At 39.7% G+C, this 20978-nt stretch overlaps 1 protein-coding gene across 3 annotated transcripts in view; it reads right to left on the bottom strand.

Annotated features, from left to right (window-relative positions):
* The window catches only part of EMB (embigin), a 59021-nt gene that overhangs the window by 20302 nt on the left and 17741 nt on the right, over positions 1-20978 (bottom strand). The window contains exons 4-6 of one of the 3 annotated variants that reach the window (XM_005694727.3): positions 2272-2352; positions 1973-2159; positions 1646-1734 (exon numbers count right to left, since the gene is read on the bottom strand). The exons of 1 other annotated variant lie outside the window; for it this stretch is intronic. In XM_005694727.3, the coding sequence (XP_005694784.3) occupies positions 1646-1734; positions 1973-2159; positions 2272-2352 (357 nt within the window). The remainder of the gene's footprint in view (positions 1-1645; positions 1735-1972; positions 2160-2271; positions 2353-20978) is intronic. One more of the 3 variants, XM_018065788.1, reaches the window with a different exon arrangement.

Raw genomic sequence — 20978 nt, 5'->3', positions numbered from 1 at the left:
CAGTAAAGTAATGCTCAAAATTCTCCACGCCAGGCTTCAGCAATATGTGAACCGTGAACTTCCTGATGTTCAAGCTGGTTTTAGAAAAGGCAGAGGAACCAGAGATCAAATTGCCAACATCTGCTCGATCATGGAAAAAGCAAGAGAGTTCCAGAAGAACATCTACTTCTGCTTTATTGACTATGCCAAAGCCTTTGACTCTGTGGATCACAATAAACTGTGGAAAATTCTTAAAGAGATGGGAATATCAGACCACCTGACCTGCCTCTTGAGAAATCTGTATGCAGGTCAGGAAGCAACAGTTAGAGCTGGACATGGAACAACAGACTGGTTCCAAATAGGAAAAGGAGTACGTCAAGGCTGTATATTGTCACCCTGCTTATTTAACTTATATGCAGAGTACATCATGAGAAACGCTGGGCTGGAAGAAACACAAGCTGGAATCAAGATTGCTGGGAGAAATATTAATAACCTCAGATATGCAGATGACACCACCCTTATGGCAGAAAGCGAAGAGGAACAAAAAAGCCTCTTGATGAAAGTGAAAGAGGAGAGTGAAAAAGTTGGCTTAAAGCTCAACATTCAGAAAACGAAGATCATGGCATCCAGTCCCATCACTTCTTGGGAAATAGATGGGGAAACAGCGGAAACAGTGCCAGACTTTATCTTTTTGGGCTCCAAAATCACTGCAGATGGTGACTGCAGCCATGAAATTAAAAGATGCTTACTCCTCGGAAGAAAAGTTATGACCAGCCTAGACAGCATATTCAAAAGCAGAGACATTACTTTGCCGACTAAGGTCCGTCTAGTCAAGGCTATGGTTTTTCCAGTAGTCATGTATGGATGTGAGAGTTGGACTGTGAAGAAGGCTGAGCGCCAAAGAATTGATGCTTTTGATCTGTGGTATTGGAGAAGACTCTTGAGAGTCCCTTGAACTGCAAGGAGATCCAACCAGTCCATTCTGAAGGAGATCAGCCCTGGGATTTCTTCGGAAGGAATGATGTTAAAGCTGAAGCTCCAGTACTTTGGCCACCTCATGCGAAGAGTTGACTCATTGGAAAAGACTCTGATGCTGGGAGGGATTGGGGGAAGGAGGAGAAGGGAACGACAGAGGATGAGATGGCTGGATGGCATCACTGACTCAATGGACGTGAGTCTGAGTGAACTCCGGGAGATAGTGATGGACGGGGAGGCCTGGTGTGCTACGATTCATGGGGTCGCAAAGAGTCGGACACGACTGAGCGACTGAACTGAACTGAACTGAAAATCTCAAGTCCTAGAGCCACTGATACAGAACAACAAAAGCGTAATCTCATAGGTTAGGAGTGCAATAACTCAGACACCCAGAAGAATATTATGAAAGCTCTGAGTTTAGAGAGCTAAATAAATAAATAAATTCAAAAGAGTGCTACAAGAAATGTAGAAATAACCTGGCAGCCTAGTCTTTCAAACTAAAACCTGTTATTTTCAACTGGGAAGGCACTGGGAAACTCCATTTTCAACATCACCACTTATAACTCCACGGAAAGTATATGATGACTTTCTTAGTATTGTAATAATCATTTTAAAATGTGAGGATTCAGAATTCTCCGAGTATAATGCTAGATTACTTAAAGTTATTACTCTATAAATGATTAGTACTGACCTTTCAAATTAAATGTGCCCCTTTGTTGCTTTTTCTCTCCAAAGAAACAAGAATAGCTTCCCATCTGTTTGCTGTTAATGACAGCGACCCTAAAGATAATTCATGTTATTAATACAGGCTTAGTTCTCAAAAATGCTTCTTAATGAAAACGAAAAGACTCAGCCATTAATCAGGATTTTTAAAAAAGAAACAATTCTGTAAATGTGCAAATTAGAGTATTAGCATAACATTCACGTGACAGCAAAGGAAAGAATGCTCAGTCAGCAAAAGTATCTAGAATTTAACTGATTTCATCGAGCCACACGGGTTAAAATTTTATATACTCACCTATATTGGGTATACAGGATACTTCCCGTTGCATTGACGAGATAATTATCCTCAAGTAGTTTATCACCTTTTTTCCAAGTCACATTTACTGAATTCAAATTTCCAGATGGTGTGAATTGGCATGTGAGTTCTACATTAGAAGGTCTTTCTAAAGTGATATTTTTTTCTGCTGGCATATTGGGGCGTTCTACTAGCCACAAAATAAAAAAAAACAAAAAAGGATGTAAAAGTTACATTTAGGGAAAATTCAACATATAAAAAATTTTAATAATCAACAATAGTGCTACAGCTACAGTTACCTAATGTAACATTCCTTTGAAGCATTATTCCTCTGTCAACACAGATTTGGTTCCCTTTATTATTTTCTTTCATAGGCATAGCTGAAAGAAAAAGGTTTGTTGCAACAGTAATAGAATCACAAAAGCCTAATTCTAAGATCTTAATCTACTCAAACTCTTGCTAGCTGACAAGGATAGAGGGGGAACAGTTCTATTTAAAGAAGTGCCATATGCTCTTGATGGGGTAGAAACAGTACAACTGTAAAAGCAAAAACTAGTGGGAACAGAAAGGAGTGACTGTTTCAATCCCTTTTACTAATCATGTTACTGGTAGTTACTACAAGAATGTTTTGTGAATATACTTTGTATGATATACTAATTCTCTCATTCCCAGCTTTCTTAAATCCTTAAGAACTTGTAAGAATGGGATAAAGACGCAGTTGTGAGACAGAAGAATTTAAATAAACATCCTGCAATTCAGAGTTTTCACTGCATTTGAAACACCAGTACAAAGCCATTAGGTGATATATCTATATATAAATAGGAAGATGTAAACATTTATATATATATATAAATATAAATATAACTTTTCCATATATAAATATATAAGTGTGCCAACTTATTTTAAACTTTGAACAGTGGTAAATTAAAAAAAAAAATCAAGTAGGCACACTGCTCTTTCTATACTAATTGTACCACTGGTAACCAAATAATAAAGAAGGATAACTTTCTCTTTATAGAATTCCAACGAATAAATGCAGAAATCATAGGAACAGGCATTTTGCATCAACTGCTACAATCATCTCAAAAACAGAATTGTGTGTCTGCTGAGGAAGAACATAGTACTACCTAAGAATTAAGTTTGTCCAAAAAAAAAAAAAAAAAAAGTAAAGTGGAAGGGAGCCCTAAAACTAAGTCTCTCAATCCAACTGCTAGTTTTTGGGAAATACAGAGACTAGGAAAACATTTTAAAACATGCATTTTTTAAAAAAGTAAAATAAATTATAATATTTAGGGATGTACACCGAAGTGATAAAACAATTTTAAAAAGCAAGGAAAAGACTATACAAAAATCAGAACAGTGATGCTTACTTCTACTGGGAAGGAAAGGGCTGGGTTTGGGAGAGGACATTGCTTTATAGAAACACATTTTTCCATCTCATGTTCAGTAGTATAGTATCATTAAAAGCATAATGCAGAGCCATAATGTAGAATGAAAAAAACTGAATTTTAAACAGCAAAACATCACTCTTAATTACATTTAAAACTTTTCAAAAATGCTTCCTTAAGCAAGGGCTAGGTGCAAAGATTTTCAGACAGTGAAGCACAGCTAGTGTGAAGTGCTTTGCGAGCGAGCACATGCTTGAAATGACTACCCATGTAATTCTAAAACTGCTGAATTGAATTTTATGCCCAAAAAGCAAAACAAAACAAAACTCCTAGGTATAGAAAGATCTTAACAAAATTCAATTATACAGGAGAAAAAAATATGAGTCAGGTAAAACTGAAGGGATTTATACGTTTCAGCAGATGTACATGCACAAATTATACTAGGTACTAGTAACAGGAGAAAATGTTTCTAGATCTGATGTATTTGGTCCTGAGCTTCTGTTTTCTGTAAATTTTCCTCGCTCTAGGACAGCTATAAATCTTAGTCCTGTCTGTCAAAGAAATCTACTCCTTCCTAAGAGTCTCTGTCTTCACCCACATCCTCATTTCAATACAGAATATTCTATCTTACCACATTACAGAAAGTGCTTTCTCTTGGGTTAAAAATGGCCTATTTAACCTGATGACTTCTTTTCCAAGCTCATGTTTTGTCTGATGTCTTTGAAATATCAGATGTTGCCAGAGACTACCTCTATGTGCTTACTCTCTCAGTCATATCCAGCTCTTTGTGACCCTATGGACTGTAGGCCACCAGCCTCCTCTGTCCATGGGGATTCTTCAAGCAAGAATACTGGAGTGGACTGCCATGCCCTCCTCCAGGGGATCTTCCCAACTCAGGGATCGAAACCAAGTCTCCCACATTGCAGGTGGATTCTTTACCATCTGAATCACCAGGGAAGCCCACTTCTCAAAATTCCCTCTGTGTGCTCAGTAGCTAAGTCATGTCCAACTCTTTGGGACCTCATGGTCTGTAGCCCACCAGGCTCCTCTGTCCATGGGATTCTCCAGGCAAGAATACTGGAATGAGTTGCTATTTCCTTCTCCATGGGATCTTTCTGACCCAAGGATTGAACCAGTGTCTCCTGTATTGGCAGGAGGATACTTTACCACTGAGCCACCTGGGAAACCTGAAATTCCCTTAACTTTGCTCCTGTTTCACAATCCTAACATTGTAAAAATGTGTACATTAATTAATGTGTACATTAATTCTTCCAACCACCCCTAAATATTGATCTCTAGTCTTTTTACTTTTCAATTTGACCTTCCCATGTTGGACTCAACTATTATTTCTAACATCCTTTATTTGTAAAACTGTTGGCTCCATTCAAGACTTTCTTCCTGACCTCCAGGCCCACAGCTCCAGCTGTCTACTGAGCATCTAAATCTAGATATCCTGAATGTTCTTCAAACTCAAAAGGGCCAAGGGAGATGCATTAGCCTTCTCTTCTCCTGACCTCTAAGAAAATCACATCCAGCAGAATTCAGCTGATTTTTATCTCTGAAATGTCAGATTTGCCCAGTTGTCTCTAATCCCCCTTACTTAGGGGCTTTGATGAGATTGAGAACACGCTACCCCCAAAATATGGCACCTTGGTATACTAACTATCTTAAGCTGAAGGAGTTTGTGAAAACAGCAGAAGCAGGAAGGTCACTGGCATTCCCCTTGCCCACCTCTCTTGAAACAGCTCATAAAACCCCAATGCAGAGGTGCCCTCTCTGTACCTGGGGGAAAGGAGCATCTTTATCTTCAAAGACAAAGGGACATATAGAAGAATTCTAGCAACAGGATTTTCTAAATTTCTCCCAGTTTATTACATGTATCTCATACTCTCTATCATATTCTCCTACAACTATTCACTTTTCATCAAGCCTAGCATAAAAATTTGCAGATTTAACTGTTTCCTTGGGTCTTCATTTCCTTATGAAGGATGTGTGTCACATAAAACTTACATTAAATCAATTTCATGCTTTTCTACTATTAATCTATTTTTTCAGTTTAATTTTCAGACCCAGTCAGGGACCCCCTAAGAGGGTCCAGGAACACCTTCTCCTCCCCTACACTTGCATTATCTTTCACCAGGACCAGAAAAATGACTTCCTAACTTCTCTTGACTAGAGTTCCTCTTCTTCTACTTCTTCTCTATAACAACAAAGTTGTCCTTCTAAAGCAAAACTTGTATTATTTATCTGCTCTGATTAGATACCTTTCATCTGCCAAAAAAAAAGGGGGGGGGGTATTCTTTTTCTTTTAATCATAGAAGGGACACTTACCATGTGACCTACCATCTCATCTGTAGGCACACTGTTGTATAGTAGAACTGACTCATCTTGCATAACTGAAACTCAGTACATTTGACTAATACCTCCCCATTTCCCACTCCCACTAGCCCCTGGCAACTACCACTATATTCTTTGCTTCCATGAAAGTGTCAGTCACTCACTTGTGTCTGACTCTTTGTGATCCCATGGATTGAAGCCCACCAGGTTCCTATGTCCATGGAATTCTCCAGGCAAGAATCTAGAGGTGGGTAGCCATTCTCTTCTCCAGGGGATCTTCTCAACTTAGGGCTCAAACCTGGGTCTCCTGCATTACAGGTGGATTCTTTACCGTCTGAGCCACCAGGGAAGCCCTTGCTTCTTTGAATTTGACTATTTTGGATACCTCATATCACAAGAGCCAAGATATAGAAACACCCTATCATCCACCAATGATGAACAGACAAAAACAATGGGGTATATACAAACAGTGAAACATCACTCAGCCTTAAAAAAGAAGGTAGTTCATTCAGCAATATACAACAACATTGATGAACTCCAAGGATACCATGCCCACCATGTGAAATAAGGCAGCCACAGGACAAACACTACACAATTCCACACAGATGGAGAGGTCTGCATCTCTGCAGTCTCTGCTCATAGCAGTCAGAGCCTTTGCTGGTACTGCATGGCTCCTCAGAAGACCGAACTGGTTTGGTTTATTCCCCTCCATTTTTGAAAGGAAAGCTTAGTTTGTAAAGAAAGTCTCAGGAAGTCAAAATGTCTAGGACATGTGGCAGAGAGATGCACCATCACTTAAATCTCCAAAACACCCTTTCATATCTGACAAAACTCTGCTTTAGGGATAGTCTTTGTAGACATCTGTGAATCTCTTTCCCATGTCTGAGTTGAGTTTATTCCTGGTGAATGCTGAATGCCACTCAGCCCAAGTGTTAACTCCTGCAGGTTCCCCTGTTCAGAGTGAGAAGAGCCAGGCCTCGCTGCAGGGCAAGAGATGCTCAAGGTCAGAGAACCCAGAAAAGGCTATTTGACTCTTGCATTATATTTGTGGCCCCTCAATAAGGGTGATGACAAACTTCCCTGGGGAGAACTGGCAGGGAGATGTAGTGCCATTATCACTCCTGGCAGGAAGCAGTGTAGAGATTTATGTTCCAGAAGGTAGTTCCAGGGCACCATGCTCTTCTTGGTGATGTGGTTAACTGGAGCCTCCCAACATAGCAGGAAGTTAGAATATGAATCATTCCCCCGTTTCACAAGACAGCGGCCTGATGTCAGGGGCTCTTGTAAGGAGTCACTTACAGGGCAAAACAAAGTATATTGGACACTTCAATTTCCTCATTTATAAAATGGGACAATATATATTTTCTGAGACAGGAGAAAGGATTAAATGAACTATCATGAGAAAAGTAGTAGTCATATAATATAGTAATTGCTGAATAATTACCCACTTCTTTCCTCTCACCATTTATCCCACTGGGGGATATAGCAAAGTTATCATGTATGTTGCTAAAAGTTATATATTAATTATATCATTTAATCTTCACAGCAGTTCTACAGTGTTAGGTACCATTATTCTCTCACTATTTCATGGATGTGGAAGCTAAAGCAAGCAGAGTTTGACTATCTTGCCCAAAATAGCATAAATATAATATAAATATATTAAGCATAAATATAATAATAGCAGAGAATGTCAAACTTAGGTGTGGCTGAGTCCAGATTCTCATAACCAATAAATACTATATCCCAGCTTTCAGAAATGTGAAATGCTCATAACAATGGAAATAACTTCATCACTTTCAAACTACTGAACCAAGATTTTAAATGAAAGAAAACATTAATAGAAGATGAAACAAATTTATAACATAGCAATATATTTCTTCTGCTTGCTCCTCAGAAGAAAAGCTATGACAAACCTAGACAGTGTATTAAAAAGCAGAGACATCACTTTGCCAACAAAGGTCCATATAGTCAAAACTATGGTTTTTTCCAGTAGTCATGTACAGATATGAGAACTGGACCATCAAGAAGGCTGAGCACCAAAGAACTGATGCTTTTGAATTGTGCTGGAGAAGGCTCTTGAGAGTCCCACGGACAGTAAGGATCAAACCAGTCAATCCTAAAAGAAATCAACCTTCAATATTCATTGAAAAGACTAATGCTGAAGCTGAAGCTCCAATACTTTGACCACCTGATGGGAAGAGCCAAGTCATTGGGAAAGACACTGCTGATGGGAAAGACTTAGGGCAGGAGGAGAAGAGGGAAACAGAGGACAAGATGGTTGGATGGCATCACTGACTCAATGGACAAGAGTTTGAGCAAACTCCAGGAGATAGTGAAGGACAGGGAAGCCTGGCATGCTGCAGTCCATGGGGTAGCAAAGAGTTGGACACAACTGAGAAACAACAACAAAGCAATACAGCAGTGTGTTACTAAATGAATGATGTGATTAACATTTTTAATTAAAAGTTCTTTTCTTCTCCAGTTTGAGACATAATTGCCATATAACACTATAATAAGTTTACAGCATAATGTTTTGATTTATGTACATTATGAAATGATTACCATAGAAGTTTAAGGCACATCCATCACCTCATACAGATAGAAAATAAATTAAAAAGAAAATAAATTTTACCTTGATCAACATATTTTCAACATTTATACTTTCAACTAAATGCCTCCATTAAAACTGCAGTGTAGTCTTTCTTCTTGCCAACTCACTCTCCAAGCCCTAACTGTTATCTCACTGCTTTTTATATATGCTAGTGTTTCTGCAGCCTGATTTCCTTCCCATGAGGAAACACAAGCACTGAAAACATGTAAAAAGTTATATCTCTAACATGAAAATATTTTTGGTTAGCAAAAAACTAGTCTGTCTATTTAACTCAATGGACAACGTTTCAACTTCCCCAAAACTCCACAAGTGCAATGCATTTCTGCTCTTTCACTGTTTTATAAAAGAATCCATGACATCTACATTTCTCAGACCATACTCATTTGCTCAGTTTGTGAATTATATTTTTAAAAGAATGTTCTTTAATTCATAGAGTACTTTACCTCTGTCCCAATACAGTCTTAAAATTTTAAACGTATATGAACCTTTCTCAACCTTTTCCAGAGAAGGCATACAGATGGTCAACATGCACATGAAGAGATGCTCAGCATCACTGATCATAAAGGGAGGTGCATATCAACAGCACAGCGAGATATCACACCTATCAAAATGGCTATCACCCAAAAAACAACAAACAGCAATACTGATAAGAATGTGGGGAAAAGGGAACCCTTGTGCACTACTGGCAGAAATGTGAATTGGTGCACCCATCATGGAAAACACTATGGAGGTTTCTCAAAAAATTAAATATAGAAACACCATACAATCCAGAAACTCCATTCCTGGGTATTTATTTTTTTAAAAAAGAAGCATTAATTCTAAAAGATATATGTACCCCTATAGCCACTGCAGCATTATTTACAATAGCCAAGATATGAAAGCAACCTAAGTGCTCAATAAGAGAGGACTGATAAAGAAGATGTAATGTACACATACACACACACACACACACACACACACACACACATACAGGAGTATTACTCAGCCATAAAGAAATGAAATCTTGCCATTTTGCAACAACATGAATGACTTAGAGGGTATTAAGCAAACCAAAGTAAGTTAGAACAAGATTGTTCCATTTGCAACATGAATGACCTAAAGGGTATTATGCAAACCAATATATGTCAGAGAAGGAAAATTACTAAATGATTTCACTTCTATATGGGATATAAAAAGCAGAACAACTGAACAAACACAACCAACCAGAAACAGTCACAGAGACAGAGAACAAACATATGGTTGCCAGAGGGGAGGTGGGTAGAGGGTTGAGAGAAATAGGAGAGAGAGATTAGGAGGTATAAACTTTGTTACAAAATACAGAAGTCACAGATGAGAAATATACAGTGTGGGGAATATAGCCAATAATAATGTAAGATCTTTTTACGGTTACAGATGGTGTAGACTTAACGAGACTTCTAGTGTTGATCATTTTGAAATACACAGAAATATATAATCACTGTAATATGCACTGGGAACTAAAATAGTGTTGTAGTGTTATACTTTAAAAACAAAGAAACTCATAGAAAAAGGTATCAGACCTGTGATTACAAGAAGCGGGGGTCTGGGGAAGGGAAACAGGATGGTGGCCAAGAGGCACAAACTTCCAGTTATAAGATAGATAAGTTCAGTTCAGTTCAGTCGCTCAGTCGTGTCCGACTCTTTGTGACCCCATGAATCGCAGCACGCCGGGCCTCCCTGTCCATCACCATCTCCCGGAGTTCACTCAGACTCACATCCATCGAGTCCGTGATGCCATCCAGCCATCTCATCCTCAGTCGTCCCCTTCTCCTCCTGCCCCTAATCCCTCCCAGCATCAGAGTCTTTTCCAATGAGTCAACTCTTCGCATGAGGTGGCCAAAGTACTGGAGCTTCAGCTTCAGCATCATTCCTTCCAAAGAAATCCCAGGGCTGATCTCCTTCAGAATGGACTGGTTGGATCTCCTTGCAGTCCAAGGGACTCTCAAGAGTCTTCTCCAACACCACAGTTCAAAAGTATCAATTCTTTGGCACTCAGCTTTGTTCACAGTCCAACTCTCACATCCATACATGACCACAGGAAAAACCATAGCCTTGACTAGATGGACCTTAGTCAGCAAAGTAATGTAGGGAGGTAATATACTTCTTGCTTCTTCTGTCTGCCCTCTGTTGGATGCAGATAAGAGGCTTGTGCAAGCTTCATGATGGGAGGGACTGCCTGTGGGGAAAACTGGGTCTTGCTCAGATGGGCAGGGCCATGCTAAGTAAATCTTTAATCCAATTGTATGCTGATAGGTAGAGCAGTGCTCCCTCGCTGTTAGTTGTTAGGCCTGAGACAACCCAGTCCTGGAGGCTACAGGCTCTCCAGTAGAGCTAATGCTGACCACCAAGAGGACGTATGCCAACACGTGCCTTCCAGGATTGGTGCTGCCAGTGTCCCGGCCCCCACAGCAGGCCACTGCTAACCCATGACTCCACAAGAGACCCTAAAACACACACAGGCAGGTCTAGTTCAGTCTCCCGTGGGGTCACTGCTCCTTTCCCCTGGGCCCCCTGCACAAGGTTTTGTTTGTGCCCTCAAAGAGTTTCTGCTTCCCTGAATCCCATGGAAGTTCTATAATCAAATCTAGCTGGCCTTCAGAGTCAGATTCCTTGGGGATTCCCAGTCTCTTTGCTGTATCCCCAGGTTGGGAAGTCTGATGTGGACCCTAGAACCTTCATAACATTGTGAGAGATTCTTTCGCATTACTGTTCTCCCGTTTGTGGTTCACCTACCCAGTGGGTATGGGATTTGATTTTAATGCGATTGTGCCCCCCTTACTGTCCTGCAGATCAAAAAGCAACAGGTAGATATGGAACAATGAACTGGGTTCAAAATTGAGAAAGGAGTATGTCAAGGCTGTATATCATCACCCAGCTTATTTAACTTAAATGCAGAGTACATCATGAGAAATGCTGGGTTGGATGAATCACAAGCCGGAATCAAGATTTCCAAGAAAATTATCAACAACCTCACATAGGCAGATGATACCATTCAAATAGCAGGAAGTGAAGAAGAACTAAAGAGCCTCCTGATGAGGGTGAAAGAGGAGACTGAAAAGTCAGATTTGAAGCTCAACATTCAAAAAACTAAGATCACAGAAACTGGTCCCATCGCATCACAGCAAATAGATGGAGGAAAAGTGGAAACAGTGACAGATTTCATTTTCTTGGGCTCCAAAATCACTGCAAACAGTGACTGAAGCCATAAAATTAAAGACACTTGTCCTTGGAAAAAAAGCTATGGCAAACATAGACAGCATATTAAAAAGCAGAGACATTACTTTGCCAACAAAGTCCGTATAGTCAAAACTATGACCTCTCCAATTCATGTACAGATGTGAGAGTTGGACCATAAAAAATACTGAGCACCAAACAACTGATGCTTTTGAATTGTGGTGCTGGAGAAGACTCTTGAAAGTCCTTGGGACTGCAAGGAGATCAAACCATTCAATCCTAAACAAAATCAACCCTGAATATTCATTGGAAGGACTGATGCTAGAGCTGAAGCTCCAATACTCTGGCCATTTGATGCGAAGAGCAGACTCTTGGAAAAGACTCTCATGCAAGGAAAGATTGAGGGCAAGAGAAGAAGGGGATGACAGAAGATGAGATGGTTGGATGGCATCACCGACTCAATGGACATGAGTTTGGGCAAACTCTGGGAGATAGTGAACAACAGGGAAGCCTGGTGTGCTGCAGTCCACAGGGTGGCAAAGAGTTGGACACAACTTAGCGACTCAACAACAACAAAAAGGGATGTTATCTTGTACAACAAGATAAATATGATTAACACCTGCTATATGTTATATATGAAAGTTGTTAAGAGAATAAAGCTTAACAGTTCTCATCATAATGAAACTTTTACTTTTTTTGTTCATATCACATGGCTTGCAGGATCTCAGTTCTCTAACCTGCAATTGAATCTGGGTCACAGAAGTGAAAGCCTGAAATTCTAACCACTAGGCTACTAGGGAACTCTCTTTTTTTATCTACATAGGATGGTGGATATTCAATAAACTTATATGGTAATAATTTCATGATGTATATAAGTCATATTATGATGTACACCTTAAACAGTGCTATATGTCAATGATATCTCAATAAAATTGGAAGGGGAAAAAAGTATGTGGACCTTTAAGTCATTTGTAACCTTCAGAGAAATGACAACAGTTAGACCTTAATGGGTTCATTTAGGAATCATATAATGTGAAATAAAAATCTACTTTGTTCTTGCATTAAAAAAAAGAAACAAATGGAAAAAGCAATTAAAATTTTGCACATAGGACAGTGTTTCCAAACATGCTTTAAAAATAGAAACTCTTATTAAAAAGAGGTAAGTACATTAAGAACATTATGTTAAGTGAAATAACCCAGAGAGAGAAAGAAAAATACTGTATGATTTCACTAATAGGAAAATGAAAGTAGCTCAGTCATCTCCAACTCTTTGCAACCCCATTGACTGTATACTCCATGGAATTCTCCAGGCCAGAACATTGGAGTGGGTAGCCTTTTCGTTCTCCAAGGAATCTTCCCTACCCAAGGATCAAACCCAGGTCTCCCGCATTGCAAGCAGATTCTTTACCTGCTGAGCCACAAGGGAAGCCTAAGAATATTGGAGTGGGTAGCCTTTCCTTTCTGCAGCAGATCTTCCCAACTCAGGAATCAAACCAGGGTTTCCTGCATTGCAAGCAAATTCTTTACCAATTGATCTATGAGGGAAGCCCCTTCACTAATACGTGGAATCTAAAAAGAAAGTTAAATTCAAATAAGCAGAGAGCAGAATGTTGATGTTATTAGGGACAGAAGAGGGGTGGGGATGGGGCGATCAAAGGGGTATGTATGAGGTTGCAGTTACATAGAATGAGTAAGACTAGAGAGTCTAAGACTTTATGCCTAATATATAGGCATAAAGACTGTAATTAATAATTCTGTATAGAACACTGGAAATATGCTAAGACAGTAGATTTCAAGTGCATTCTTCACACACACAAAATGATAACTATGTGAGATGACATGTTAATTAGCTTCACTGTAGCAACATGTATGTGTGTGTGTATGTGTGTGTGCGTATGTGTGTGTGTATACTCATGGTGTATATCTCTGTACAAATTTTATATATATATATATATATATATATGGAAAATTTTAACTAAATAGATACTCCAAGTCAAATGAGATCTAAATCACAGGTGACAACAGACTATTCAGTTCAGTTCAGTTCAGTCGCTTAGTCATGTCCAACTCTTTGTGACCCCATGAATCACAGCACACCAGGCCTCCCTGTCCATCACCAACTCCCGGAGTTCACCCAACTCACGTTCATCGAGTCAGTGATGCCATCCAGCCATCTCATCCTCTGTTGCCCCCTTCTCCTCCTGCCCCCAATCCCTTCCAGCATCAGAATATTTTCCAATGAGTCAACTCTTCGCATGAGGTGGCCAAATTACTGGAGTTTCAGCTTTAGCAGCATTCCTTCCAAAGAACACCCAGAACAGATCTCCTTTAGAATGGACTGGTTGGATCTCCTTGCAATACAAGGGGCTCTCAAGGGTCTTCTCCAACACCACAGTTCAAAAGCATCAATTCTTTGGCGCTCAGCTTTTTTCACAGTCCAACTCTCACAGCCATACATGACTACTGGAAAAACCATAGTGGGATTATAAAAATACTAATTCTCCCCCCCCCAAAATAATCCATAATAATCCAAAATAATCGGAGAAGGCAATGGCACCCCATTCCAGTACTCTTGCCTGGAGAATCCCATGAACAGAGGAGCCTGGTGGGCTGCAGTCCATGGGGTTGCTAAGAGTCGGACACGACTGAGCGACTTCACTTTCACTTTTCACTTTCATGCATTGGAGAAGGAAATGGCAACCCACTCCAGTGTTCTTGCCTGGAGAATCCCAGGAACGGGGGAGCCTGGTGGGCTGTCATCTATGGGGTCACACAGAGTCAGACATGACTGAAGTGACTTAACAAAATAATCCATAGATTCAGTTAAAAGTCAGTCAGATCCAAAAAGTATTTTTTATGAAACTTGGTTCCAAACAAAAAATCCACTTGAAAGAGTAAGAGTAAAAGGAATTAGAAAAAGCTATATTTTTGAAACAAAGTAACAAAAGTATAATGTTTCAAGAAGTAATATTAATTTGTTAGTGATGCTGGAAAACACCAAGAAAATTAATGATATAAAATAAGCAGAATTTTTCAGATTGCAAGTTGGAAACAGTAGACCAGAAAATCAACTTAGTTACCATCAGATTTGTTTTTTAATGGGTTGTAAGATAGAAATCCAGAGAAGGCAATGGCACCCCACTCCGGATGGAGGAGCCTGGTAGGCTGCAGTCCATGGGGTCGCTAAGAGTCGGACACGACTGAGCGACTTCACTTTCACTTTTTAGTTTCATGCACTGGAGAAGGAAATGGCAACCCACTCCAGTGTTCTTGCCTGGAGAATCCCAGGGAAGGGAAAGCCTGGTGGGCTGCCGTCTATGGGGTCACACAGAGTCGGACACGACTGAAGTGACTTAGCAGCAGCAGCGGCAAGATAGAAATCATCAAAGTGTAACACATCTATTACGTGTGGGTGTTGCTTGACGTGTGCATGCATGCATGGTAGTACATCAGTTCAAAAGGTAAATCATTCCTCACTTTGTAGAGCACTATTTAAAGTGTGAAAAACATTGAAACAGTAGAGAAACAAAATAGCATAGGGAAATTTGTAATATGATCAGGGTGGTATTTCAAAATAGTAGGGGAAAAAAGAACTATTCAGGCAAGGATTTGGGGACATTTGGGGACATATATAAAATAATATGTCTATATAAAATAATATATCTATATAGTAACATTAGTGTTCTATCACACACAATACAAAAAAAAGTTTTAAATGGTTTAAAAATGGAAGGTTAAAAAACTCCTATGAAAATATTAACAGAAATGTGTAAATAAAAATTAATACACAGTAAAAAACCATGTAAAAAATTAAAGAAAGAATATTTGGAATTTTTATAAAAAGTAAAAATTACTGCTCAAAATTTATAGCTGTCTCATTTGTATAAATAGAAAACTATACAAGCCCAATGGCTTCCCCGGTGACTCAGACAGTAAAGAATCTTCCCACAATGCGGGAGACCTGGGTTCCATCCCTGAGTCTGGAAGATCCCCTGGAGAAGGGAATAGCTATCCACTTTAGTATTCTTGCCTGGAGAACTCCATAGACAGAGGAGCCTGGCAGGCTACCATCTCTTGGGTCGCAAAGAGTCAGACACGACTGAGCAACTAACACTTTCACTTTTTTCACAAGCCCAATAGACAAGTGAATAAATGATATTAACATATAAATGCACACATAAATATGTCTGTCTAACTCCAGAATGCAAATTAAAACAACAGTAGACCTTTTCTTGCTCATAATATAAAGAGTTTAATAGTATCAAGGCTGGTCAGGATCTAGAGAAAATTATACTCAAAGATGCACACGGGGGGAAGGAGTAAATTATCACGATACTTTGGAGGGTAGTTTGCAAGTATGCGTTAAAATGTGCATAGTAAATTCAGCAATTCTATTTTGTGGTATTTATCCTAGAAGAACACAAACAACCATGCCCAGAAAGAGATATGTAGAAGTGTCTGTTGCTCTGTGGTTTACATTAGAAAAAAATTTAAGCAAACTAAGCTCTCTTAAGAGAAAAATACCCAAGCCTGTGTACCTACACAGTGCACACATGTAAAAGAACATGCTGCGTGTGTAGATGACATGGCTAGAACCCCCAGAATTAATGTTGAATGATGACCCCAAAAAAAGCAATTTTCAGATGGATACATATGGGTTTATACTCTTAGTATTAAAGAATAGACAAAAATACTATATAGTTTCTATAGTTACTGGAGAAGGCAATGGCACCCCACTCCAGTACTCTTGCCTGGAAAATCCCATGGATGGAGGAGCCTGGTAGGCTGCAGTCCATGGGGTCGCTAAGAGTCGGGCATGACTGAGCGACTTCACTTTCGCTTTTCACTTTCATGCATTGGAGAAGGAAATGGCAACCCCCTCCAGTATTCTTGCCTGGAGAATCCCAGGGACAGAGGAGCCTGATGGGCTGCTGTCTATGGGGTCGCACAGAGTCGGACACGACTGAAGCGACTTAGCAGCATGGTTACTACATACGTCGCACAGAGTCGGACACGACTGAAGCGACTTAGCAGCATGGTTACTACATACGTAAACACATACATTGAACAGAGGTTGCCACTGGCAAAAAGAGAGAGATCTGAGAATGGAAGCAGTGTACAGTCAAGTCTGACAAGTTTTGTTTTTATCCCCAGAAGTTCTGTTCAGCTATTTTTCAAAAGTGATTTTTTTTTCCCCTTTCAGTTTTACTGAGATATGCTTGACATACAGCCCTGTGTAAGTTCAGTGTGTACATCATAACGACTAGAGCTACGTATATTGGAAAATGATTATCCATCACCTTATACAGATACCCCCCAACAGATTTTTTTTTAATAGCATAATGTTCTTTTCTCATGTTTCAAGTATTTCTTCTTTCATGTCCTTCCCTAGTATTCTAGAGTCTGAAGTTTTGGAAGGTGTAATCCTACTGCTCCTTAGCAGATGCTCAGTGTTAGAACTGCTTCATTGTACTTCACATTTCTGTCTTGCAAGCAGGTCCAAATATGAACTGTACAGCCAAGGAGAAGGGTTCCTCCTTCCACAGATGTTTTTCATTTGCTTTCCTGCAGAAGTATCACCTGTCACCTGTCAGGGTCATTTTTTGTGTTATTTCTCAGTTTGGAAGCTCCTGTATCATGCAAGTAATGTAAACCTGAATTCCAGCCTCAGGGAGAACAGGCTCTTGTCTTAGAAAACTCATGGAAGTCTTTTGTTTTGGTACGGAACAAGGCTAAAACCAAGAAGCCAGCTGAGCATCTCCTTGTGCTAATCAGCTTTTTTTACACTATGTGATTCCTTTCTCTGTGTTTATAGAATTCTGAGGGTTTTCAGCTCCAGCTTTCTGGGGCTTTTCAGTTCCAACTCCCCTCCTTGCCTAAACGCAAGGCCTTGTTCTAAGTCTGTGGCTATGAGAACTCAAGTGCCTTGGCAACAAGCACAAGGAAACCTAATATGACATCAATTCACAATGGTATCCCTGGTCTAATTATAATTCTTGACAAACAAGTTAATTTTGCAGTGTTTGCCTTTATAAACTTCATTTTACAGTCCAGGAGAACAAAATTCAAGTGCTTCCTGAATCTGTCTCCTGGGCTATAGTCTTCCATTTGGCTCAAATAACACTCTTTTCCATTCCTATTATAGACTGGTTTATTGATTATATCTTTTGGCAATACTTAGCTATATACTTAAAAGATTTTATATTTAAAAGAATGAATGTTTGCTATATTTTAGATTTTCTAGATGTGTCAAGAGAACTGTTAGATTCTCCAATTTATTGTGGGCTAGAAATAACATTTTAGTATTTCTTAAAATGAATTCATTTTTATTTATGTAATTTAAAATTAAGTAAAAGATGCTGGATACATATCAGAGAAACAGAAACAGTCCTTCTCTATTTGCGCTTTATTGGGGACATAGCTTTCAACTTAATCCTCAAAGATGGGAAGGATCTGAAATCAGCAAAAGGGCAGGGAAAAGGCTTTTAATTGATCAGGTTCCCTGTCCCACTTATGCTCAGCACCATCATCTAACATTTTGGTGAAAGTTTTGATTAAATGTTAACAACCACGTGATTCTTAAATCATCCGTCTCCCCATGCTGAGGGGACAGGGAACAGTAATACAGCTATTCTTTTTTATGTGTCAAGCAGTGGTTTACAACTGAGAATATTTTTGTCTACTAGGGGACATGTGACAATGTCTGGAGACATTTTTGGTTGTCTAGTGGATAGAGGCCAAGGATGATGCTAAACATCCTACATTGCCCTCAAACATGCACCCCCTGACCCCAGCAACAGAGAATTATCCAGCCCAAAATGTTAATGTTTATGATAATGAGAAACTCTAGCATAAAACAAAAGCTGCTGACAGCTACTATCAATTGTGTTACTATGATGGATCCCTCTTCCACCTTCTCTTTCACTCTCTGCGTATATTAGGTTCACATTCCTTTTCCGCTCTACATCAACAGTCTACATAAGACTTGATAACTGGTGATCTGCTTCTGAGAAACATCCTAAACAAGTACACCTCACTGGAATCATCCTCAGATCTTCTCAGCAACAAAGTGTCTGAGCAGCCAAATGTAAGGGACATTCATTTCTTTCAGTTCAGTTCAGTTCAGACGCTCAGTTGTGTCCGACTCCTTGTGACCCCATGCAGCACGCCAGGCCTCCCTGATCATCAACTCCCGCAGTCCACCCAAACCCATGTCCATTGTGCCAGTGATGCCATCCAACCATCTCATCCTCTGTCGTTCCTTCTCCTCCTGCCCTCAATCTTTCCCAGCATCAGGGTCTTTTCAAATGAGTCAGCTCTTCACATCAGGTGGCCAAAGTAGTAGAGTTTCAGCTTCAACATCAGTTCTTTATGTTTTCTCAAACTCACTGACCAGTCACTTGAACCTGGAATCTGAATCCTAACCCTAGACTTCCTGCCCAGCTGGTCTGAACAACATGGCTGCCTTTCCCTACCCGGACTAATCTTCTCAAATTTTACTCTGTGCTTTAATATACTCATCTGTACCTCCAATGCCTCCTTTGTCTACCTCCCTGTCTCATCAGGTCCTTGCCAGGACAGCTAATCACATCTTAAAATGGGGACAGTGGGGACAGCCTAGGCCAACATTACCGGGGTAGTCAAGAAAACTGCTAGCAGATGTTTTGATTGTAACCTCTTTGGTTAAACTGTAACACACTGATGGAGACACCAATCACCATAACATATACAGAGAAAGAAAAAAATAAAACAATAAAGAAACACTCTGATTGCTGTAATACAAACAATGACTTCCGAATATTGACACTGGGAAACCTAGCAGAGTGATGTAAAAATAGTCCATTATCAAATGATCAATTTTGAAACCCAGCGGTATCAGACAACTGGAAAAAAAGCATACCTTATTCTTAGTAAGGTAAGCTATACTTTTACAAATATATCCACTATCTTAGCAAGTGCAATTTCCAAAACAAACCTATTTAGCAAAGAACAATTAAAATACCCTCCTTTTCATTGTTTTTGAAACTTTTTCCATAGTCTCAAAAACAAAGCTAAGTTTCCTTAAAATAGGTACAATTATATTAGGAACACTGTTGAAAGAAATGAGTAACTGGGCATTAAGAAAGGCTGTGTACATAGTATAATGGTTAGTAGCATGGCCCCTGGTGCCAGAGAGTCTGGTTTGAAAATCAAACTCCCAACTTACCACCTGTGACTGTGGTCAGTTCACTTGGTCTCTCAGGGCTTCTTTTTCCTCATGAGCAAGTTGCAGATAGTGACAGTATCTATTGTTTAGGGTTCTTATGAGGTTTAAGCTCAGTTATGTGTAAAAATACACACCTGGTATTAGACATTACCTTGTATCTGTTAGGTAAACTACTAGCAATATTTTTAAAACATAAAACCAGCAGACAAGTTGCTATCATGACTCAAAGGTCATGCTGTTCACTCTTCAAGGTACAGGACCTGTTTCCCAGTCTCAAGCATCTTTGAGTCAGTATGCTATGAACTAGAGTCAACTCTGCAACCAATGTCCACATTTAGATCTCTCTTTGGAAGGAATGATGCTAAAGCTGAAACTCCAGTACTTTGGCCACCTCATGTGAAGAGTTGACTTATTGGAAAAGACTCTGATGCTGGGAGGGATTGGGGGAAGGAGGAGAAGGGGATGACGGAGGATGAGATGGCTGGATGGCATCACCGACTCGATGGACGTGAGTCTGAGTGAGCTCCGGGAGTTGGTGATGGACAGGGAGGCCTGACGTGCTGCGATTCATGGGGTCGCAAAGAGTTGGACACGACTGAGTGACTGAACCGAACTGAACTGAAAAGAGACATTTTGTCCCCAAAGAGATGAACTTTTAAAAAGGCCACAGGAAAAGAAAAAATAATAAGCAACAAAACAGAAATGTTGTTAAGCACAATTCAAATAAACAAGGTGAAAGTATATGAAAACATTCTCTTTATGAAGTACCTTTAAAATCCTAGTGATAACAATAAGAAGAAAGCCGATGGTTCCTAATAAACTTAAGTACACCTTCAGATTTAAATTCTATATTTCAATAAAGACAGTTCCTAAAACCAAACTTTTAGATGGAAAGGCAACCAAAACAACAGGCTACCATGAAAAGGGTCACAGCTCAGAGACGCTGTGTTTCAAAGAAAAGTAAAAGTGAAGGTCGGTCAGTCTTGTCTGACTCTTTGCGACCCCATGGACTATACAGTCCATGGAATTCTCCAGGCCAGAATACTGGAGTGGGTAGCCTTTCCCTTCTCCAGGGGATCTTCCCGACCCAGGGATCAAACCCAGGTCTTCTGCATTGCAGGTGGATTCTTTACCAGCTGAGCCACAAGGGAAGCCCAAAGTTACTGTCATTTTTTTTTTTAGTAAAATCAAATCCAGACTTAAATAAGGAACAATTGTATTCCAAACATCTACTGCAATAGGGGAAATGCTGCAAGCTTTGGATCTACAGGC

This window comes from Capra hircus, chromosome 20, assembly GCF_001704415.2.
Source record: "Capra hircus breed San Clemente chromosome 20, ASM170441v1, whole genome shotgun sequence".
Lineage (NCBI taxonomy): Eukaryota > Metazoa > Chordata > Mammalia > Artiodactyla > Bovidae > Capra > Capra hircus.
This window is presented reverse-complemented; position numbering and strand designations above follow the sequence as displayed.